The sequence below is a fragment of the Phocoena phocoena genome, chromosome 13 (assembly GCF_963924675.1).
Source record: "Phocoena phocoena chromosome 13, mPhoPho1.1, whole genome shotgun sequence".
Taxonomy (NCBI): domain Eukaryota; kingdom Metazoa; phylum Chordata; class Mammalia; order Artiodactyla; family Phocoenidae; genus Phocoena; species Phocoena phocoena.
In genome coordinates, this window is record NC_089231.1 from 61,854,272 (window position 1) to 61,879,329 (window position 25,058).

The 25,058-nt window shown below is 45.7% G+C and overlaps 1 protein-coding gene across 1 annotated transcript in view; it reads left to right on the top strand.

Annotated features, from left to right (window-relative positions):
• Window positions 1-25,058, top strand: part of GNAL (G protein subunit alpha L) — a 69,320-nt gene that overhangs the window by 27,804 nt on the left and 16,458 nt on the right. The window contains exon 5 of the mRNA XM_065889265.1: window positions 9,469-9,566. Coding sequence (XP_065745337.1) covers window positions 9,469-9,566 — 98 coding nt within the window. The remainder of the gene's footprint in view (window positions 1-9,468; window positions 9,567-25,058) is intronic.

Consider the following 25,058-nt stretch of genomic DNA (forward strand, 5'->3'; position numbering starts at 1 on the left):
TTGCCAGGGGCAGAGGGAGGTGAGAATAAGGAGTGACTGCTCGTGGGTGCAGGGTTTCTCTGGGGTGATGGACACGTTCTAAAGGTGATCGTGGTGATGGGTGCAGAACTCCGTGAATAAACTAAAAGCTACTGACTTGTACACTTTAAATGGGTAAACTGTATGGCATATGCATTATAGGTCAATAAAACTGTTCCATTACAAATCGACAGAGGGAAAATATAAAACTTAAGATCAGAGAGTCCCAGAACTGGAAGAAATCTTAAAGGTGATCTCATACAAACACATGAGTTTAGAATATCAAGGTCTTTGGGTTCTTTGGACAGTTTTCCTTCCCTTTTGTGTCTGGTGCCAGATTCGCAGCTGCTGCAGTTTGCACAGGAGATCTGCTGCGCCTCTGAAATCTTTTATTTCGTGGAAATGTGAATCCCCTAATCCCTCCAGGAATGCACCGCGGGTGTTGCGTTTCCATTTAGCCATTGTTTCCTCTCAGGGAGGCTGCACATTCCCACTGAGGACACCCTCAGCCTGTTGTAGGGTGTCGGGTACACGTGTAGCTTAGTTAATTACTAAGATCCCCCTTAGTAACTGGGGACTGTGGGCCTGCACCCTGGCCCAGCCCACTCCCCTTCCTCCTCCCCGCCCCCCAGCTGCCTACGGGCTGAGGTGGGGTTCTCCAGGGCCCCGGGGACCCCCTCCCGTGTGGGGACTTGGAAGCTCAGCTTCCAGGCGCCCTTCCATGGGGCTGCACACGTTCTTCTACGAGGGCTTGGCCCTTGTTTCTAGAAAGCAGCTGCAGTCCTGTTCAGCCAGCCCCACTCCCTCTCCAGCTGTAAGTGCAGGAATCTGGGGGCCTTGTGGCGGGGAGCGGGGGAGTCTGGGAGCCCAGGCACCAGAAGCTCAGGGTGCAGCTCTCAGTGCGACAGCAGTGCCCTCGGGGCTCCTGCCCCCGAGGCCCACTCTTGGCCACCATAACCTACCTCTTGCTGGTGATCTGGCCGTTCCCTTCTTGTGTTCAGACCCCGTGCCCCCTCCCCAGCGCCTGGTGTGATGCCTCGTGCCCTTGGGTGTCCTGAAGCTGTTTCTGGAATTCAGTCCTCAAGCCTGCACGGCCTTCTCTTCCCTGCCACGTGCTTCTCTGTGAGCCTGTTGGCACCTGGCGGCCTTGTCATGATGCTGCCAGATCTGCAGCCCGTGGTCTGGCCCTGTCCTTGTGCCCAAAGCCAAGAACTCCCTGGCCCTCCCCCCAGCAGCACTTCACAGGTCGGTCCTCACCTCTTGGCTGTCCTGAGGCCTGGTCCACCCACCCCCTTCTAATTTTGTCTTCCTGCTACCCTCTCACCGCCTCCCTCCTGCCCTGGCCCCTCACATGCACATCCTCAACCCCCTCCTCCACCCGTCGGCTGTGTGCTCATCACTCCAGCTGAAGCTCCAGGCTCTGACCAGAAGGACCCGTTCTGTCCCCGGGGAACAGGACATAGTGGTCAGAGTGAAGAAGCTCCCCCGGCTGGGACCTGAACCCAAAATCCATGCTCAACCAGAAATACCGTTTTAGGATTCCTCATTAGGCACCTCTACTATGTTTTACACTAAAATTTTCCCAAAGAAATATGTATCTAATTCTACAGCCATTGTCAGTAGGAATATACCAAACCCACTTTTACAGACATTTGCTTTAAATCTAACCTGTTCCCAAAAAGAGGGTCTTCTCCCTCCATTTTTGCCTCTCAGCACGTAAAACAGGACTCAGAGTGACTAAAAGACCAAGAATAATACCTCCAGGTGTTACATAATCAAGCTTGATGCCACGGAGAACTTTTGTCAGATGACTTGACAGAGCCTGTCTGGAAGCAAAGACCAAAGTCGTGATTCTTTGAGTCTCTTATCCCTAATAAAAATACATAATTATTTTATTTCTGTTCCCACACAAATAAGTTTCTCCTGTGAGTCTCTTTGGCATGCTTTAAGTGCACAAGTTTCTCAGAGAATTAGGATTTTAGAGAGAGAATCTTAGGTATAAGAGTGGGAGTATTGTGAAGGAGAAAATCAAAAGCTAAAAAATTAATTTTGTGGGGAAAAAATACTTAAGGAAAATTATATGTTCCCATCACAATGGGGTAGATTTATTTAACTCTCTACTATGGGTCATGGATCTAATTACTAGAACTTTATACTTATCAGTTGTTCTGTGAGACTATAATTTGGAAATAAAAGGTAGAGTCCTTAGACAAATCTTACTATATCTTAAAAAGAATTTTTTTTAAACCAAGTGCAAGAGCAGCAAAAGGCATGCAACCTGGCCATGGTGGGCAGCAAAGGCCCCTTTGGCTCAGTCCCCCTGAACCTTGGAACCACAGGGAATTCTGATTCTGCCCCAGCCCTTGTGGGTCATGCTTCAGGGAGAAAAGAGACAGGCCAGAGCTTTGTGGGTAACTCTCTGTGCTCAACTACACAGGAAGGAAGTGAAAGCCTCTGGAACTAATACATGAAATTAACAAGGTTGCTGGATATAGGATCCAATACAGATGTCAACTGTATTTCTTTGTACTAGCCATGAAAAATTCCAAAAATGAAATTTAAAAAAAACATGGACCTTCAAAACAACATCCAAAAAAATTACTTAGGAAAAAAACCCTAACAAATGAAAGATGTATACACTGAAAACTAGGAAACATCATTGAGAGAAAATAAGACACAAACAGATATTACCATGTTCATGGATCAAAAAGCTCATTGTTGTTAAGATGGCACTTCTCCCCAAAGCAGCCTAGAGATGTAGTGCAATTCCAGCCAAATACCAGCAGCTTTTCTATAGAAACTTCCAGGCCAGTTCTCAGACATATGTGGAAATTCAGAAGACCAAGAATAGTCAGAATGATGTTGGAAAAGAACAAAGTTGCAGGACTTAACACCTAATTTTAAGACTGACTACAGAGCTACGGTAATCATGATGGATGGAGTTGGCACAAGGATGGACATGTGGGTCGGTGGAACAGAATTAAGTCCAGGAACAGACCCACCTGTGTATGGTCAGTTTCAGCAAAGGTACCAAGGTCAGTTTCAAAAATTCAATGCAGAAAGGGTAGTCTTTTCAGTAAATATGCTGGGGGTGGGGGGGGAAGCTGCATATCTGCATGGAAAAAAGTGAAGCATGACCCTTTCCTCCCACCATATCCCCAAATTAACTCAGATTGTAGACCTAAATCTAAGAGCTAAAAATATTAAACTTTTAGAAGAGATCTTGGAGAAAAAAACTTTACTTTGGGTTAGGCAAAGATTTCTTAGAGCACAAAAAGTGAGAAGCAAAAACTGATTAATTAGGGACTTCCCTGGTGGTCCAGTGGCTAAGACTCCACACTCCCAATGCAGGGGGCCCGGGTTCAATCCCTGGTCAGGGAACTAGATCCCACATGCATGCCGCAACTGAGAGTTCCCACACTGCAACTAAAGATCCCACATGCCGCAACTAAGAACTGGCACAGCCAGATAAATAAATAAACTTAAAAAAAATGATTAATTAGACATCATCAAAATTAAAAGCTTTGCTCATCAAAAGATGCTTAGGAATGGGCTTCCCTGGTGGCGCAGTGGTTGAGAGGCCGCCTGCTGATGCAGGGGACACGGGTTCGTGCCCTGGTCTGGGAAGATCCCACATGCCGCGGAGCGGCTGGGCCTGTGAGCCATGGCTGCTGAGCCTGCGCCTCTGGAGCCTGTGCTCCTCAATGAGAGAGGCCGCAACAGTGAGAGGCCCGCGTACCGCAAAAAAAAAAAAAAAAAAAAAGATACTTAGGAAAATTAAAATGCGAGCCACATTGGGTGAGAAAATGTTGGCGAAACCTGTAGCTAAGAAAGGATTTGAATCCAGGCAATTTTTTAGAATATTTTACTCTTATGAAAAATAAAACAATAATAAGAAGACATACAACCCAATTTTTTAATGGGAAAAATATTTGAACAGACACCTCAAAATGAAGATATGCGAGCAGCCAACGTGAAATGATGTCCATCGTCATTGGCCATAAGGGAGATGCAAACTTAAAACCACAGCCAGATGCCATTACACACCCGTTAGCATAATTAAAATCAAAAAGACTAACAAAACCAAGTATTGGTGAGGTTTGGAGGAACTCGAACCCCTACCCATTGCTCTTGACAGTGCAAATGGAATGGTCACTTTGGAAAACAATTTAGCCATTTTTTAAAGTTAAACATGCACCTGTCCTGTAACCCAGCAATTCCACTCCTGGGTATTAACCCAAAAGGGATGATAATAGAAGTCCATACAAAGCCTGGTACACAGATATTCCTAGCAGCATTACTCATAACAGTCAAAAACCATAAATAACCCCAATGTCCATCCACTGGTGAGTGAGTAAACAAACAAAATGTGGTCTTATCCACACAATGGAATAGGACTCAGCAGTTTTTTTTTAAGCTGCTAAAATACATAACAAAATGGGTGAATCTCAGAGAAATCAGGCTAAGTGAAAGAAGCCAGACACAAAAGACTATATGACTTCATTTGTACAAAATTTCTAGAAAAGGCAAAATTATAGAGACCAAAGTAGATTGGCAGTTGTCTGAGACCAGGGAAGGGGGCAGATGGTGGAGGGGTTCTAAGACTTGGCTGTGTTAGTTGGGTGTGTGACTGGATAAGTAAATGGGTGAAGTTTAGGGCATATAAAGTATACCTCAGGAGGCTGTTAGAAATGATTCTAAGAATAGTTAAAGTTGGCTGTCACAGGGGGAGAAAGACGAGTGTGATGTATATTGTAAATGTGGATTTGCTCTCACTGGTCTCCAGCCATGAGGAGCTGCTACAGAAGAGAAGGAGGAAGCTGGCCAGGCCCTGAGGCTGCTTCCAGATCCAGACTGATCACGTCCTAGTCAGGGGCTCAGGCAAGTACAAAGGATCCAAGATCATTCCCATTTCATCATCTGTAAAACGAGAGCTGCATCACCTGCATGGCAGGGTATTTGAGACTCAAGTGAGCCCTCGGCCAAAGACCCTGAGAAGCTTGCCTGGGACCCACGAGGCCCTAGGAAAGGCCAGGGTGACACCACTTTACGTTTGGTTACTTGCTGTGGTTGTCACCCACGGAGGTCGTGCTTCATGCTGGGAAAGACTCGGGCTTGGGGACCCCTGATTACTGTCGACACTTTATTTGGTTTGTTTAGCCTGGTCTCTGAAAGCTGTTTCTAAATAGAATTTGAAGCATCCTGTATTAACTTAGACCTGAGGATGGACAGAGCTTATAAATAACCAGGCGTGACGGATCCCACACAGACCTTCAACTTGACATCCACCAGATATCTGAAAAAAGAAATGACAGACACCTATTAGATCGTTCTACTCCCCGAGGGGTAAAACTGAGTAGGTGTATTTTAAATGAATCAGACCCAAACTTGAGCTTTAGAAAATTCTACTTAAATGGCTACTCTCCTGACTGTTTCTGAGGCCCATTTGATGGTCGTGGTGGCCGTTGTTCACTGCATTACCATGGAAAGTTCCGGTAATCATTTATTTTTGCTCCAGCGTGTTCCAGAAAGGATTTAGTGCCACTCACAAAGTTATAATACAAGTTAATTTAAAAAAACCAAAGTATGGCAGAAGGAAGCTAGGAACAGGTGAGTGAGTGATGTGGTAGCAGAGGTGAAGTTGGTACCCAGAGCATAAAGGCAAGGTCTACACACAAGCTGGGACCAACCCCCAAATGGGATTTCTGAGCTTCTTGGCGGTCAATTCAGTGACATAAATGAAAGCAGCAGAAAAGTCACAGGATCCCAGAGGATTAAAAATTAATAATGAAATTGGTAAAGCATTTTCTTGAGAGATGCAAAAAAGTATTACTGACACTAAAATTAAAGAGGAATATTTTCCATAAGACATCCTAGGAATAACATTTTTCACTCAACCCAGTAAGGGTTTCCACCACCCTCAGGACAGAGCACCACATGTGGGAGCAGCTCCACCTGAGACCTGGGTGCCCTCCAGGCCACTGGACGACATCTCTTTCACCAGATAAGAAATATTATGCTTTTGATGGTTATGTCCAAAACAAAAAGTGAATCTTAAGTGTCAGTGTCACCAAAAGTTATTTTATTGTATTACATTAGCAGAGAAATCATGCAATAATTTTTTTTCTACATTTCTTATTGGCAGACATTTATTTCTGTTTATAGCAGTTATGAAGAATTTTTTTTGAATTTTTTTTTGTGTGTGTGGTACGCGGGCCTCTCACTGTTGTGGCCTTTCCCGTTGCGGAGCACAGGCTCTGGATGCACAGGCCCAGCAGCCATGGCTCACGGGCCCAGCCGCTCCGCGCATGTGGGATCTTCCCGGACCGGGGCACGAACCCGCGTACCCTGCATCGGCAGGCACACTCTCAACCACTGCGCCACCAGGGAATCCCTAAAGATTTTTAAAAAAATTGTTACCTACCTGAGAATTCCAGGCTAGCTTTGAGTACACTTTATACCTACAGGAAGGCGTAAACAGCAGAACGAGAAGGAAAGTGCTGTAATAGGAAATGGAGGAGTTGGGTATTTAATTTTAGTTTAAATTTGATTTAAACATCAAAATTATGCTATGAAAATTTAAAGCCTTGCTTTTTAAAAGTAGGTTTAATTTGGTATCATTATCATGTTTATTTTCTATAACGCAACTCAAACTCCTTTGAATTAGAATGACATAAATGACCATGTATTTCAGTTGCTAAATATATGAAGATCACAAGGTGATTCTCAAATTCAATAATACAGAAAAAATTAAGAAATGTCATTTAGTAATTTTCTTTTTATGCTCTCAGTGTCTCTCAACTCTCAGATGTCAAAAACAAGTGAGACTTCACTATGAATCACCTTTTCAGTCACACACACACACACACACACACCACTGAAATTATTTTTATTTAGTATTATTCATCTTAGTTGCTAACAGAGGCATACTAAAATTATTGCTCATATTTATTTCCCAGTTGTTTTAACAAATGTACGAGAATTCTAGCCAGGCTCTGGACAAATGTGTGAGCACAGCTACAGAAGCTACAGGGGTTAATGATTTTACAGAATCACTTCTTTACTGGTTTATGTATTTTTATTTGAGATTGTGGGATTGTGGCTATGACTTCTAAAGATCTATCTTTTAGAAATAATGTTGAAATAAAATAATATGGTGTGACAGAACTGCTATTAAATAATAAAGGTGGAGAAAAGGGCTGAGATACAGATAAAAGAGAACAGCCACTTGAGTGTGGAATCTGCCTGTGGGTAGTGAGTGCCCAGGGGGCGTTCTCTCTCCTTGTGTAAGTTTGACATTTTCCCTGATAAAAAGGTGAAGGGGCCACAGCAGCAGCAGCCCTGGAATTTTCCACGAAGATCTGAGAACTCCTTAAAGAGTAAACGTAGGGAGTCCTGGGGACCTGGCCCTGGTCTAACCCCGCATCTTGTTTCCCAACAAGGAAGACAAAGCAGCAGATCGAGCCTGTTCTGTCTCCTCCGTGTTGTCCACGGCGCCTGCTCTAAGATCCCGGCACTCACGGTTCCCATCTCACTCTGCTGTCGGCATGTCCCCAGGAACTGTGCATTTTGTTTCTTGGGTCAGGCACCCCTCTGTGACTCTGTCTCAAAGGCTTCTGCTCAGACTATTGAAGAAAAAATGATTCTGACACTTGTTAAAGACAGTAAGGAACTTTCTTCCAGGACCACTGCACAGGGGTTTGCAGTAGGGGGAAAGTGGGGCTCAAATCCCAATATCACTGCGACAGGGGTATAACTGCCCTCCTGGACCATCCGGATAATAGCACAATAGAGCATTTCTCTTTAGACCTGGGGTGCGTGTGTGTGTGTGTGTGTGTGTGTGTCTCCTCATTTGACTCTTTGAAGGAAAATTTTCAAGGAAGCCCACAGACTCCTTCAATGGAGTGATGGGAGCGGCCCTGGAAGATTCCGGAAGGAAGCGTCAATCCAGGGAGACAGGATAAACGCTGAGGGTCCAGCTCCTCTCCTTGGCGTGGAGACTGTCCCTTCCTGTCACCTGTGGGCAGTTTGGGTTTGTTGTTGATGAGGACAGACAGGCAGACACTGTAGATACAGAGACGTGCAGCACAAGCTGAAAAGCTGTTCCCGACACTGGGAGTCAGGCTGGGATGGACTAGAGCCTGGTGAAGCTGTACTCAGGGCCCCCTGCTCCCCCTTCCAGGTCTTGTACCTGATTTGTACTCATAATTCTGTGTTCCTTTTTTTCAAAGAGTGTCCACAAGTTATATAAGCATCAGGCCCCTCAATACTTGGATCCACCCTTGTATGGAATCGTGAACCAACTCAGGTCTTGTTTTTTCCTGCAAAGAATCTGCGCTGATTCTTAGGGAGAGCAGCCTCGACTGCTTCCTGGCGGGGTCACCCCAGGCCCTCTCCTGCAGAGCAGAGATGGAAATCGGTGCTTCCTTGGTTTGGGAAGGGATATAAATATTCTAACAAAGAGTTTTGTGAAAATTTATGTAACTTATTTCATATTTAAAATATATGTGTATAGTCACCTGCTTCCATAGCACTGTTCATTTAATTTGGATAATTTTGGAAATACGGATTCATAGAGCCACCTTTACTGAGGTAGACAGGCTGCTATTTCAGAGGCTGCTGGTGCCGTAAGGGATGGGCCTGCGCACTGTGTGTGAACCAAAAATCCCAGTTCACACTTAGAGTTTCTAAAAAGGTCAAAAACAGTAAATCACTATCCCCAAAGGGTGTAATTTTAAAAGTTTCTTTCTTATGTACCTAATGCTTTGGGGCTGAATTTAACCCGTCTGCTCAACCATGTCTATTCATAATCGTGGCTCACCTAGAAAATTTAAAAGAAGCAGCTAAAACAGAACTTGCCATTGTAATAAGCATGTTTTTTCACAGCTGAGATGGCCATTCTGCTAGTCAGGTCGTTGTGTCCTAAGAACTTTATTTATTTATTTATTTATTTTTTTTTTTTTTTTTTTTTTTTTTTTTATGCGTTACGCGGGCCTCTCACTGTTGTGGCCTCTCCCGTTGCGGAGCACAGGCTCCGGACGCGCAGGCTCAGCGGCCATGGCTCACGGGCCCAGCCGCTCCGCGGCACGTGGGATCCTCCCAGACCGGGGCACGAACCCGTGTCCCCTGCACCGGCAGGCGGACTCTCAACCACTGCGCCACCAGGGAAGCCCAGAACTTTAAATTCTTAGTTGTATTGATAGTTGGTGAATGTCATTAATTTTTGACTTGTCATTTCCACTTTGAGGAACTTTCTGGAACAATAAGAATGTTTGAGCAGTAGATTGAGTGGTGAGATCTGGGCCTTCCACCCCATGTGTGGAGTCAACCTCCACGAAGAAAACAATTTATGCACTCCCTGCAAATGTTTTTGGCATTTTCTTTTTACTTTTAACTTTCAGAAGAAGGTAACACATGGGTTTTCTTATCTGTAACTTTTTCAAACTTCAGGAATTCTTCGATCACGTGAAGAAGCTCTGGGATGACGAAGGTGTGAAGGCCTGCTTCGAGAGGTCCAACGAGTACCAGCTCATCGACTGCGCCCAATAGTGAGTCTGTCCGCGAGGACCAATCCGTGCTGCCCTCCCAGAATCTCTGAACTTCCTTAAGTACAAGGAACAAATAATTAACGACTCATTGCAGAAACCAGCTTTTAACATAAGACGAGTTTAGTAGATGCGTAACTGAAAATCCAGCAGGAGGCAGTGTTTCAGGGAAGAACCAGAAGCAGTTGTATTCATTTTACCTCGATCTTTGTATTCAGTTCTAGTCATTTTTTGCCTTCTATAGAGTTATAGGCATGTTCATAAATTCTAACATACTTAGTTATTCATTACTATATTTTAATTTTGGAGCCAGGGCCCCCAAATTAAAATTTAAATAATCCACATCCGCCGTCAAGCCGAAGCTCTTACTTAATGTAATGAGATCATCGTACACACATTTGAAGTAGACTAGAACCTCAAGAGTAGATGGTAATTAAAATAATAAGTAAATATATGATGAAAAAAATGTATGAGGAGAAACAAGCAAAGGACTCTGGTGCCAAGGCTGGTTCATTGTTTTTCCCTGAAATTCTCATTTTCCTATTTCCTATCTTTCGCTATTTTAGATTCAGTCTATAACTATTACAGTATAATGGACCCCAGAAGAAGGTTAATCAATGAGTTTTAGCTGTGTTTGCTCGTTTGATAACAAAAACTGTATTTAAAGTTTGTCTTTAAATAGATAGCTCTTTGGGCAGCAAGAAATAAGCTTTTTTACATTTCAAGTCTGTAAACTCTAAAAATCCATACTTGTGGAAAAGGTTCCAGAAGCGTAAAACCTGGGAATTCACAGTATTTGGGACCAAACCTACACTATTTAGAACTACACTGTGAATACTGACTTTAAGGACAGGGAGGTGTGGCCGCCCCCGGGCTCTCCTCACCCCGGGCAGCTCAGGCTCCATCACCTGTCACTGGCGAGGGGTGCTGAGCAGGGTGGGCAGGGCCCAGGAGGGGATGCGGGCGTGTCCCTAGCACTGACAGGAAGCATTGTGGGCACCCAGCGGTGATGGAGGTGGCCGTGGACAGGCGAGAGGGGTCGAGGGGCCACACCCTCCCAGGCCAGGGAACGTGGATTTTCCTCCGGACGCAGCGAGCGGCCATCGGCTGGAAGAGTGAGGCTGTCAGGTCTCTCTGGTGCTGCGTGGAGGGTGAAACGGAGGCGGCAGAGACCCGTGGGTGCACACAGGCAGGTGGTGGCCGTGGAGGTGAGCCTGGCGCCTCAGGGACAGAGCCAGACACTGGATCGAACAAGGGAGGTGGAGGAAAGGGGGGGGGGTCAATGAGGATGACCACGGGGCCGTTATTGGGACAGGGACCCAGGAGATGTCATTTATGGAGGACAGGATGCCATCAAGCTCTGGTCTGGGGAAGTCTAGCTGTGATGCCAGAGGGAATTTCTAGCACAGCTGGAGATAACATTAACATTCATATAGGTTTGCATTTGAGGTTCTGGGGGAATGTGTCTGATCGTGGTTCCCAGTATTTCTTGAGCGAAGTCGCCTCTGGACCAGAGCGCCCTTCAATGTCGCATTAGGAATTTCTCTTTCTTATAAAAAGAGACAACGCATCACCATAGCAATAGAATTAATGGTTTACTTTAAAATAGAATATGCAAAGTAAATTTGACAAAAAGAAGCAACATGAGCTTTGACAACAGGCAGTCAGGATCCAGATCTTTGCTCTGCTGCCGAGAGCAGAGAGTTTGGGCAGGTTACTTCCATGGGGATAAAATTATGGGCTGTATTCCTGTACAGTTGTTGTAGGGTTAAATAGAGACCCGAAACCCCAGAGTGGCACCTGGCACACGTGAGCCCTCCTGAGCTCTTGCTGCTGTGTCTCCAACGTGGGAACCTCGGTCCTGAGGCCACTGAGATCAGGGTTCCCACCTGGGGGGGGGAGGGGGGCGGGGAGCCCCCGCCAAGCTCTGCTATTTCTTTCTGTACTTTCAAATTACAGAGAGTGAGACTCAGGCACGAGGTCAAGACCCCAGGCTCGTAAAAAATAAAACACCAAGGTTCCTGCGGTCTTCACTCTGGGCTCTGCAGAGTCACAGAAAGCCGTTCCCCCCTAAACCTCACTATCTGGGTCAATCATAACGTCCAAGTTTGCTTTTTTAATCCATTTCAATATACATGGGAATCAGGTTAGGTCAGCAACCTTTGTCTCTTAATAACAATCTTGTTTTTCCTCTGTACTCAGATGTTGAGGTTAGGGGTGAGACATTTCAAAAACAAGTAATATTTCAGTAACTCTTGTTAGACCGACACATGGAGACAGATGTTTTTTTGTTGCCGAATAAGATGTTGAAGGAACGTAGCTGCTTCCACCTCCCATCACCTTTGCTCATGAAATAAAGGACAGAAAGGACATTTCAATGTCCAACCGAGGATGTCCTGGGACCAGGACGCTCATGCTGGCTTGCCCAGCGCCCCGGAGTTCCAGTTCCTTGGGGAATGTGTGTTGTTCCTCCTCAAAGACCTGACTCCTTAGTGGGAGTTATTGCACGAAATCAGGGCTATTGGAAATAAGTGAATGGGCAGATCGGGAGCCCGGGGCTCAGCGCAGGGCCGATGGGGCACTGAGCTTTGCCCTGGCAGAGTCCAGGGTTCTGACAGGTCTTCTTTTCCTCTCTCTTCTGAATCCTCTGAGAAAAAATCTGCCGACATCTCGGTGTGACTCTAAGTCACTATGTTACCTGCTCAGCAGTCTTGTGTTTTGAGCCCAAGTGCTAATTAAGAAGGGATTCATTCTAAGCCCCGTTGAAGTCATTTCTTCCACGGCAGAAACCACGGGAATATCTGGGGGAAGAGGCGCTTCCCAGGGGGGCTGAGCTGCCAGTGAAGAATCCAAGGATGGTCTCACCACGGTAACTCAAAAGCTTAAACACAGAGGGACCCGGCAGTTTCTCCCCTGGGTATACACCCAAGAGAATTAAAAACATACATCCACATAATGATGTTCACAGCAGCATTATCCACAACAGCCAAAAAGTGCAAACAACGCAAATGTCCATGAAAGGATAACTGGATGAGCAGACGTGGTCTGGCCACACGATGGGATCTTACTTAGCCATAAAAGGGAACGAAGCACCAACACATGGTACAACATGGATGAACCTTGAAAACGTGAGGCTCAGTGAAAGAAGCCAGACGTAAAGGCCACATATCGAATGAGTCCAGTTGCATGAAATGCCCAGAACAGGCAAATTCATAGAGACAGAAAGTAGATTAGTGGTTGCCAGGGGCTGGGGGAGGGGGACATTGAGAGTGACTGTTAAAGGGTACGGGGTTTCTTTGGGGGATACTGAGAATGTTCTGGAACTGAATCGTAGTGATGGTTCTAAATATAGTAAAACCCGCTAAATTGTGTACTTCAAAATGGTGAGGTTTATGTTATGTGAATTATATCGCAATTTTAAAAAAGAAATATTACGGGGGAGGGAAGGGTCCAGGGCAGGACAAGCAATGGCACCACCAGTCAGTCTTGGTGAGGACTCGTGAGAGCAGAAATCCTGCCTCTTCTCGGTCCTCTTCCCAACAACAGATTCAAGTCTAAGCAAGTATTTTAAGGGCTGCTTCTTCGTACCCGCCGCCCCCTCTCCAGGCCGCGACACACGGGCACATGTGGAGCTCCCAAGTTATAAATCACCTTTCATATAAAAATGAGAAAGTCTGCTCAGGTCTGTGTGTGCTACCTGGCATGCAAGGTGCGGACACTTGCTAAGACTCCTTCAGGAAAGGGGGGATTTGTTCTGAGTCTCTCAGAGCCACTGAAGCCCGAGGCATCACAACTTCTCTGTCCCTGTCTGCTGACCCGTGGGGCCATCCCATAACCCTCAGACCAGGGCCCAGAGGAAACAGGGCAGACGGGTTTGCTCCAGCCGGGCAGCTTTGTCCCTGTCACCCCGGCCATCGGCCACCTCTGCGTCCCCAAGCAGGGCTGCAGCAGGCGGGGTGGGCACTGCACCATCCAACACCAGGACCAGCCTGGCTGGAGGAGCGTGGCAACAATCATTATTATGAGCTTCAAGGGTTATACATTTGAGTGTCTTTGCAGCATCGAGCAAGCTGAGCAAATCAGCAGAGATTATATTTCATACAGAGGTCCCCAATTCCCACGGTGAAAATTAAAAACAATCTCTCCTGCATTATCCCCCAAAATGCGTTTCCTCTAAGTGCTAATAACATGTGATTATGTAGCCATGGAAACAGCTATTTTGGGAGAAAGGAAATCAGGGAAAATCGGATTTTTATTTATTTTTGGCTGCATTGGGTTCTGGGTTGCTGCATGCAGGCTTTCTCTAGTTGGGGAGAGCAGGGGCTACTCTTTGTTGCAGTGCGCAGACTTCTCATTGCGGTGGCTTCTCTTTGTTGCGGAGCACGGGCTCTAGGGCGCTTGGGCTTCAGTAGCTATGGCACGTGGGCTCAGTAGTTGTGGCTCACCGGCTCAGTAGTTGTGGCTCATGGGCTCAGTAGTTGTGGCTCGTGGGCTTGGTTGCTCCGCAGCATGTGATATACCCGGACCAGGACTCGAACCCGTGTCCCCTGCATTAGCAGGCAGGGATTCTTAACCACTGAGCCACCAGGGAAGTCCCTGGAAAATTGGATCTTTAGAACAGGTTTATAAAATCATACTCTGCTTAATCTAACTTGAAACTCTACAGCTTGGAGTGTATGTAGGTTCTCATGCTTTGCACACATGTGTTTACGTGATACTCACCTTTCGTATACATCCATTTACATAATTGGTTTTAGAACACTCTGGAAAGGAGAGAATATCCCCCTCAAAAGAAAAGAGCAGTGAGAAAGGTGTAGTGATTTCCCACGTGTGCCCTTTGCCGCCCGGCAGGAGCCCATGGGGGCCCCATTTGTCCCCTCCACACCAGCCTGGATCTCAGGGCTTGCAAGTCCTTGAATGTGAGCTTTCAGGACAATCTGGAAATTATTCACAAAAATGAAGTTTCAACTTCAGAGTAGATTTTTAGGTCATTGTAAAATAAACTATAATTTTAAATATGCATCTTACTATATAGTGTTAACTCACTAAATATCCAGTCAATTATCTGAGTGCTTCTGAACCCTGGATTTGACCTTCATTTCAGCCAAGTTTATTTTCAGATTCATTTTCTAGATCTGTAGCATTGGAAGTGCTCCTGTTTATGGGCAGTAATGTTTTTAAGTATGAAGAATAAATTACATGCAAATATCTCAGTATAAGTGGGTCAGCCTGGTTCCCCTTTGCCCTCTTTGGAAGCTTCACCCCGAGAAGCAGCTTCTGAGAGGGTCCTGAGGGTGGGAACCTGCACTTTCCTCGTGGGTCCTCTTTGCTCCCACTGTGACCACACTCACCACACTCTGACACCAGATGTGTTACACCAGCCAGGCGTCCCACCGTTTAACTCAGTTCTGACACTCCCTTCCCAGGAGATCCTCAGGCCCCACAGGGTAAGGGCTCAGGCCACGAGACACCCCACTTCAGGTGCCAATCATGACGAGGTCCCCAGGGGACCCCCCACGTCTGTCCCACTTGACTGCAGATCGGAGGTGCCCGTGTCCTCCACCTTGGATTCAGTTTTCTGCTTAGAACAGCTCACAGAATTCAGGGAAATGCCTACTTAACGTTTACCAGTTTATTAAAGGATATGATAAAGGACACAGGTGAACATCCAGATGAAGGGGTCCCCAGGGCAAGGCCTAGGAGGGTCCTGAGGGTAGGAGCTTCTGTTCTGTGGAGTTGGGGGTCCCCCCTCCCAGCACGTGGGTGTGTCCACAGCAGGGGAGCTCTCCAGGCCCCACGCTGCTGGGTTTGCTGTGGAGGCTTCCCCATGGGGGCATGATACATCATTAACTCAGTCTGCAGCCCCTCCTCCCTTCCTGGAGGATGCAGGTGGGGCTGAAAATTCCCAGCTTCTAATCACAGGTTGGTCTTTCTGGTGACCAGCCCTCAACCAGGAGCCCACCCAGAGTCACCCCATTAGAACAAAAGATGCTCCTCTCACTTAGGAAATTTCACGGGTTTCAGGAGCCCTGTGTCAGGAACCAGGAACAGAGACTACCTTTTTTTTCCGTGATTTCACGCTGTATACGTGGATCTTTTTAAACCTTTCAGAAAAACTACTCCCCTGAGCGGAGAATCCTGGGGGATTCCCGTTCCTTGTCTCATGGGTCCTCAGACTTCCTGTAAAGGCGGCAGGACCCCACGTCCTCGCCCCTTCCAGCAGGTGGAAGGAGTTTCCTGTTCACTGTGTATTGTCAGATTCATTCTGAAGGCTGTGGACATAGGGCCGTCGAACCAGATAGTGTCAAGCGCGGGCACACACACAGACACACACACACACACACACACACACACACACACACACACTTTTCGCTGCCTTCCAGCTATTTTTCCTCGTGTTCCTTAGAGCTAGACCCTTTGTCAAACAGTATCCCACGTGGGGTGCCAGCGTGCCGAGGGCTCCGTAGGGCTGAGGAGCAGGATGTGTCGCCCTTAGAGCCCCCCCCAGAGCCTTTGTGGCCCCTCAGTTGATGCCAGGAAACCCCAGTCTCCACGGGGCCCAGGTTAAAAATTAGGGCTAGTGTCCAGAATTTGTAGCAGCAGAATGAAATGCATCAAATACCAAACCAAAGTGGTACTTGAGTAGAGTGAAATTTTCAGTGTTCACACTGGTAACACTTAACTTACTATATGACCTGTGTAGTGTGGGTATGGATGGCGGCTGGTCTCCTCTGGGCTCAGCGTCCAGGGTCTCCTGCGGGGGGAGGGGTGTGCGGAAATATTCTGGTTTATGTGGTTGAGTAGCTGCAAATGGTAGCAGAAATGGGTTTTTTTCGAGTTGGCCTTATAATCAATCACAAGAAACATTTAAGTTAATTATGCAGGAATGTGGAAAGGAGAAATGCAAGAAATTTCCCACCAACTGGAATTCCTAGCAGCCCCTAACCACTCCTCCCATTCCTTAAGGTAAATGTAAAGTCAGATAGATGCTTAAATGTTTTAATGTGTCACATTTCCAGCTGTGATGACGGGACTCTGACCCTCACGTGAGCCCGAGCTTCAGTGACATCTGAAGAAGCAGGTGCCCTGTCCTCACCTCGAGGTCCTGCAGCTGGACGGGGCTGGTCATCTAAGCAGTAGATGTCCTTTCTCCCAAACAACCGTACATCTAAAAACATGTGCATAACGTCTTGATAAGAGTTAGCATTACACAGGTGTACGCATTTGTCAAAACTCAGCAAACGTACACTCACAGTTTGGGTTTCTATGGATCAAAATTTCCATCAAAAGCGTGAACTGTGAACAAACATTGATTTTAGCTAGTGACCTGGGTGCTGAATCATGTAGGAAGAGGCATTCTGGTGTTTGCGATTTTGTTGAAATTATCAAAAATAAGATGGATAAATGGGGTAGATGTGTGACTTTTAAAAGTACAGTAAAGGGATTCCCTAGTGGCAGGGAAGTGGTTAAGAATCTGCCTACCAATGCAGGGGACACGGGTTCAAGCCCTGGTCCAGGAAGATCCCCCATGCCACGGAGCAACTAAGCCCCTGCGCCACAACTACTGAGCCTGAGCTCTAGAGCCCACGAGCCTAGAGCCCGTGCTGCTCAACAAGAGAAGCCACCGCAAAGAGAAGCCCGCACACGGCAACGAAGAGTAGCCCCTGGGCTTCCCTGGTGGCTCAGTGGTTGAGAGTCCACCTGCCAATGCAGGGGACACGGGTTCGTGCCCCGGTCCGGGAAGATCCCACATGCCGCGGAGCGGCTGGGCCCGTGAGCCATGGCCGCTGAGCCTGCGCATCCGGAGCCCGGGCACAGCAACAAAGACCCAACACAGCCAAAAATAAATAAAATAAATAAATAAAAAATAAAGTACAGTAAAAATGGTCATGGCAGAATCTAGGTGGTGGGTATTCAAGTATTCACTATAAAATTATTTCAAGTTTGCTGTGTGTTTGAAATTTTTCATAATAAAATGTAGGGGGAAGAAAAATATACATAAGAATAGATGTGATCAGAAGTCTACAGAAAAATAACATAGCAGCACAGAGTAATGCATTGGTAGTACCCCATGAAATATATAATGTGGCACATAAGACATTTGATGTGGAAGGGTTTTGCTACCATTCTTTTAAGTGTTTGTTGAATTATGTGAAACACTTGCAAAGAGCCCAGGGAACTCAGGCTGAAAACCACTCATACTACTAACTATTAATAAGATGTGCAGCTGCCGAGGAATGTTAAGAGACGTGTCCTGTAATTCTCAGCTTCCAAGTGTAGCTGCAGAGTAGCCCATTGTTATAGAAACTCACCGTGCACATCATATGAGTTAACATATCCATCCTCACACAAACCCAGAGAGTTTATTATCTCCATTCTACAGAGGAGGAAACAGAACTGCCCACGACTACATAGAACTACCAGGCTGTTACTTGATTTAGCCAGGATTTCACATTTTAAACCTAAAGATTGTGAGAGACTATCATGGTTTAAAAGTTTAACAAACATTATGTGAGCATGAAATGCATGCCGGGTGCTGCCACAGAATAAATTTTAAAGATGATGAGGGTGGATCCTAGCTTATAAATAAGTGGATCTTCACAGGGACACCCATTTTCTCAGATTCTGAAGTCACTCTCCTTAACTGTTCATTTTTATCACATTCGTGTATCAAACATAGTTTGCAAATGAAAACCAGGATAGTTGGGTTTTTTTTATAGAGGTCCTCATAGTTCAAGAAATTTAAAGGATAATTCACCGAAAAGGGAAAATATTTGTAAACTACGTATCTGATAAGTTATTTGTATCCAGAATATATAAAGAACTCTTACAACTCAATAACAGAAAGATAAATAGGGCTTCCCTGGTGACACAGTGGTTAAGAATCCACCTGCCAATGTAGGGGACACAGGTTCGAGCCCTGGTCCAGGAAGATCCCACATGCCACGGAGCAGCTAAGCCCATGCGCCACAACTACTGAGCCTGTGCTCTAGAGCCCACGAGCCACAACTACTGAGCCCACATGCCACAACTACTGAAGCCCGTGCTCCTAGAGCCCATGCTCTGCAACAAGAGAAGCCACCTCAATGAGAAGCCCGCACACCACAATGACGAGTAGCCCCTGCACACCGCAACTAGAGAAAGCCCACACACAGCAATGAAGACCCAATGCAGCCAAAAATAAATAAATTAATTAATTTTTTTACAAAGATAAATAACCCAATTTCAAAATGAGCAAAGGATCAGAAGAAACATTTCCCCAATAAGATATATAAGTGGCCGGTAAGCTGTGAAAATGTGGTCAACATCATTGGCTCTCAGGGAAATGCAAATTGAAACCATAATGAGACACCACTGTACACCCACTAGGATGGCTAGAATCGAAGAGTCAGATGAAAACTAATGTGGCGAGGATGTGGGGAAACTGGAACCTTCATATTTTTGCTGGTAGAGATGTAAAATAGTGCAGCCGCTTTGGAAAACAGTCTGGCAGTTCCACAAAAAGTTAAACACAGAGTTACCGTATGACCCAGCAATTCCTAGGTATACATCCAAGAGAATTGAAAACATACATCTATACCAAAACTTTAAGACAGGGACTTCCCTGGTGGTCCAGTGGTTAAGACTCTGTGCTCCCAATACAGGGGCCACAGGTTCGATCCCTGTTGGGGGAACTAAGATCCCGCATGTCACGCAACGCAGCCAAAAAAAAGAAACAATCCAAATCAACTGATGAATGGATAAACAAATTGTGGTCTGTCTATGCAATGGAATATTATTTAGCTGTAAAAAGGAATGAAGCACTGACACACACAGTACAACATGGATGAGCCCTGAAGATGTGATAAGTCAAAGAAGCCAAACACAAAAGGCCACATACTGTGTGATTCCATTTATATGAAATACCTAGAATAAGTATTTCTGTAGAGACAGGAAGTAGGTTAGGATTGCATAGGGCTGAGGGGAGTTGATGGGGCGGATGAGGAGAGGACCTGCTTGATGGGTACCGGCTGCCCTTTTGGAGCAATGCAAATTCTAAAAGTGATCGTGGAGCTGGTTGCACAAGTCTGGAAGTATGAAGAAAACCACTGAATTGTGTGCTTTAAATGCACTTTGAGACCCCCTGTTGCAACTGGCTTATTAGATTAATTTGGATACCACAGTAAAATTAATATGGAGACTGCTGACCATTTGAATCTGCCTAATTTCAGGGCATTTCTATTTAATACCAAGGAAAAAGCAAAAAGAGAGACTCCGTTCAAAAGTGGTGAACGATTGCTCCACAGAAGTGAATGCTTCTGAGCCTATAAAAGGATCTCTGTCTCACCTGTGTGCTTGAACTGGCAGTACAGGTATGCTGTTGAAAGAAAAGGGAAGAGGAGAAATGGAAAAACAAAAATACTGATTCAAAATATGATTCCCATACTGAAAAGATGTTTTGATATCTCTAAAAAGTATCTTTATGGAAACTGGCAGGTAATTTTATAAGAAGTTATTTCCATAGGATTTTGAGCTGTTCTTCTCCACACAGTGCCCGACACAGTAACATCTCATTAAATATTTGTTGAATGAATAAGTAAATCTAATCAGGTATTTTAAACTCTCCGTTATGGATGGGTCAGGGGGCCACTGCTGGCTGTTCCCCACCATGCCTGGAACAAAACCCAGCACATAGTAGGTGTTCAGAAAGCAACTGTTACATGAATGGACTTTTACATTTTAACTGTTCATTCTCGTCTGTACAGAATTCATCTTTCTCTAAAACTCAGATAAAGGCACAATATCTGTTCATAGCGTTATTCAGAATAGCCAGAAAGTGGAAATAACGCAAATGTCCATCGTACGATGAAAGGAGAAACAAATGTGGTCTGATCAGACAATGTTGTTCAGCCTTGACAGGACGAAAGGCTGGTTCCTGTTTTCACATGGCCTCCTTTCGAGCAGAAGCATTCACTTCTGCTCAGAGAAAACGGGCTGCTCTAGTAAATAGTACATTACATAAGGACTTCCCTCCTTCCAGTAAACAGTGAGCATGTGTTCGCACTGTCAAGAAATGTAATTACAGCCTTTCAAGTATGATTCAAGGAGTGAGGAAGCTGCCCTTTGGTAATTTCGCATCAAAGAAAGCTTTCAAAAAAGGAAGAAAGTAAAACCGTCCTTCTTCCTTACACCAAATTCCATTGATCACATAATAATTAGACTCCATGATACCAACAGAAAGCTACCTTTCAAATACAAGCTTCATTCTGTTCTTATATTAACTTACTAAGCACAGATGGAATTCCCGTGTGCTCGCTAACAGTTTTATCCACGTGATCACAGTTAAGTGCTTGGTACTCAGTGTTTCCCATCCTGTTCTCCATCGATGTGAACCTCGAGGGCCGGGCATTGTTTCTGAGGAGAAGGAATGAAGGATTCCTCATACCAGCTGCGGGGCCTCAGAAGGAAGTCACTTTGCCGTGACTCTCTGCTAAGATGTATGCAGTAACTAAATATATCCTCTTCTTTTTTTATATATAAATTTATTTATTTATTTTATTTTTGGCTGCGTTGGGTCATCGTTGCCGCGCGCAGGCTTTCTCTAGTTGCAGCAAGCAGGGGCTACTCTTCGTTGTGGTGTGCGGGCTTCTCATTGCGGTGGCTTCTCCTTACTGCGGAGCACGGGCTCTAGGTGTGTGGGCTTCAGTAGTTGTGGCACACAGGCTCAGTAGTTGTAGCTCGTGCATGGGCTTAGTTGCTCCACGGCATGTGGGATCTTCCCGGACCAGGGATCGAACCCATGCCCCTGCATTGGCAGGCTGATTCTTAACCACTGCACCACCAGGGAAGTCCCAATATATCCTCTTATAAAACTGACAAGACTTACATCATTTTTTCAAGAAAGGATACATTTTATTATCCTCAATTGACCATGTTTAACGACATCTCAGATCCCTTCTAAAATAAGAAATTTGGCGTGAAGTGAGCACAGATTGGAGGGCCCGTTTCTCACTGCGGTTCTTCCTCTGATACATGGTGTGCTGGTGTGACACAGTGGTGTATCTGGTCTCTGACGACAGGGCGGCCCTGGGCCTCCAGAAGGCTGTCTGCATCGGGAAGCCCTCAGTTGACCCCCTGCTTCTCAGGCTGGCCTGCCCTCGGTCAGCTGCCTCTCCAGGACCTGGGAGGTGGTGGGACCTGCGTCCCGGGGCTGTGACAGGCACACGACGCGGTGGACACCACCTGTGCTATTTCCTTGCTTTATTTCACGTGAAAGACATTGAAGAATTTGCAGCATTTCCCCCATTTGTGTAAGCTGAAATTCAAGGAGCTCTGAACTCTCTTTTAACCCCTAAACTGCTCTGAAAATACATTTTCTCTCTCCTGCAGTATGCTAGAGTTTACTGTTAAGTATTGTTTTCCAGATGTTAACCCTGGCTAGGATTTATTATATTTAGGACACAGTTAAACATGTCTCAAGGCAGCCTAGTGGTTCCTGGAATAGAAACATCTGCTAGAACCTAGCCTCACTGGGCAGATTTATCAGGGAAGCTCCGCCAGCACCTCTGTGCCCCAATTGTGGCGACCCTTCCAAAAAAAGAAATGCGGGGGGAATGCACCCCTCTGCTTTGTGGAACAGTATAAATGCATCACGTGTGTGGATTACTTACCTGTCCCCACCTCCCACCCCCGCCGTACATCCCGAGCCTCGAGCCAGGCAGTACTTGTGGAAACAGGTGTGAGCTGGAAGAGTCTGGCCCAAGTCCACCAAATAGTAGAATAAGAAAGCATAGCCAGTATATTTTAGTTCAGATACCTTGTATCTGATGACTTAGTTCAAAACCATTTTAAAGCTGACACTGCTTTTAAAAATACCTACCTTTGGCCTCCTTCAGACCACAAGTGTTCACTGTCTCAGAGAAACTGCAGGCTATCATAGTAATTATAGCAATGTAGACGTGTTAACAAGTATCTGGCTTTTTAACAGGATTTTTCACGTTTTAAATAGAAGTTTTAAGTTATTTCTAGTAGGATTCATTGAGTTAAGTTATAGTGGAGTTCTCATCCTGTTTTGCTTCCTAACTAAAGATATCAGCTTAAACTAACAAAACCTTTATGTTGTGGCTCAAAAGCTTGATTGCAGCTCCTCCTTGAACAAAAGAAATTGCGAGCTTGGGCACTAATGGCCCGGGACTCCTTCTTTTATGTGGACAGTGTGGGTTAAACTAGACCTGGAGGGACTTTAAGTGGTTCTCAGAGTACATGGCTGTCAGCACTGTCCTTTGTTCTGTGGCCATGGGTATTTTAAATCACATGACCCACTTAAGCTTAATTTAACTGTGACAGGATGCTACTTAAAAACTGTGTCTCGGGATGGGTCAGATACAGCACCGATTAAGGATGTGGGTGTATCAGCTCCACACACCGGAACCAGGAGCGGCAATGAGGGGCCCAGGGTTGGGTCCCGACACTCAACCCCACCAAGCCCTGAGGACGCTCTGCTTCTAATGTCTCCATTACTCCCAGAAGGAGCTGCCAGAGCAGGCCTAGACAGGGCTGTGATGTGTCGCAGATTTACTGCCCAGGGTGCACAGTAGCTGTTTTTAACGTACGGCTTGTAAGCTGAATGTTCAAGTTTAAGGGAAAAAAAACTTATGTGAGAACCGTCAGCCTCCAGGTTCCTGGAGAGCAGTCCCCTCTGCAGCCCGGCTGGACCGGCAAGCAGTCCTGTCCACCTGCCCCGGACATGTGGTCCTGAAATCCCTTCCGACCCAGAGCAGTGGCCGCAAGATGACCTACTTCCCATCAGGCAGCCAGGCAGCTGTTAGGTACTGCAACATGTTTCTATGCAGGTAATAAGCTTTTCTTAAAAATAAAGAAAAAGTAGCAGAATAAAGATTCCCAGTGACGAATGGAAAGAGTGACGGGAAGAGGCATGCAGGCACATGTCCCAGACCGTGAAATATTTCAGGTCTTTGTTTTCCGACCACAGTTCCTTACTCTCTGCTTATGTTCATCTGTCCCTTTGAGGCAGGAGGAGGAGATTTTCTCACCAAAGGAGGAGATTTTCTTCCTACAAACTTTTGTATGTGGAGGAGTAACATAAAGATAAGACACAGTCCGCCTTCTCCCTTTTGCTGAATCTTCTCTGCGCGTTCCACACGAGATCTGGCAACATCCATCACAAATTGCTGGGAGAAAAGCAGTTTAAACAGTACATTTTTTTCTCTAAGTAAATCTTAAAACGAATCTCTACAGATTGTTTTAGGGATTTTTTAAATGGGATTATGCCATGTATACCATTTTGGTCTGTTCCTTTTGCTCCAGTTAAGTTTTTAGGATGTATTCATGCTTTGAGTACGGGTATAGCTATTTATTTTCATTGCTATGCAGTATTCGATTGTAAAAATCTGCTACAATTCATATCTCTGTTCTGTTCACAGTTACGTTGTTTCCAGGTTTAGGTCATGACGTCTTGTTTTGTACCCGGGGCACACATGCAAGCGTTTCTCTGGGGTGGATCATTGCAAGCAGAACTGGTGCTCATGGGGGTGCACTTTTTAACTTTATTAGGTAAAAAAGAGAGGTTACATCTACTGACACTCCCACCAGTAGTGTATGAGAGTCTTCACTGTTTCACATCTTGGCCAAAACACACTATTTTGAGACTTTGCCTGAATTATTTGAATTCAGGGATTTTTTTTTAATTTAATAGTTTTGAGCAGCCTCCCCCGGTTCCAGGACCTGATGAAGACATGACTGTTAGATCCTAGGTTCTCCCTTTCCAGTTTTACAGTTGAGGAAACTGAGGCCCGTAGAAGTGAGCTGGTCTACGCCGGATCACACGAGGAATCACCCAGCTTTACCAGAAGGGACCAGCGCCCGGTGCCCTGACTCCCAGTCAGGGTCACACCCAGGCCTCCCCCTCTTGCTTTCACATTGCTTCTTTTGTTGGGAAAGTCCAAAACCGTCCTAAAATAAGACCAAACTGAAGAGAATCTGGAGTTATGTTTTAACAAAACTTAAGTGGGGAAATTAATATTTAGAGTCTTAAAAAAAAAAAAGAAATTACTGCTATTGCTGTTTTCTGAATCAGATTGTTCTTTATTGCAAAGAGGATCGGGAAGGGGTGTGGAGGCTCCTTCTGTGAACGGCTGGGTGCAGTAGGGATTGCTTTCCTCTGCACCAAGGGAGATCCCGGAAGTCTTTAGAGCCTAGAGTGTTGAGGGTTCATTTTCAGCCTGTCGTCAGATCAGTAAGGTGTTCAGCATAGAGCAGGAGAATCCCTGTGACCATCAGGACAGGGGGACTCGGGCTGTGCTGCCACCGTGAGGACCACTGACCGGGCGTTTCCCAGCTGCACCTGTGCGGAGCATCGCGGCAGTCCACTCAGGGGCGACTTTTCTGTTTCCTTCTAACGCTTTCTTGTTTTCATTTTTCAACCTGGACGTCATGTTAATATAATTTGAAGGACAATGGCTTTGCGATTTCCCAAGGTTTGAGGAGTCTCGGAGT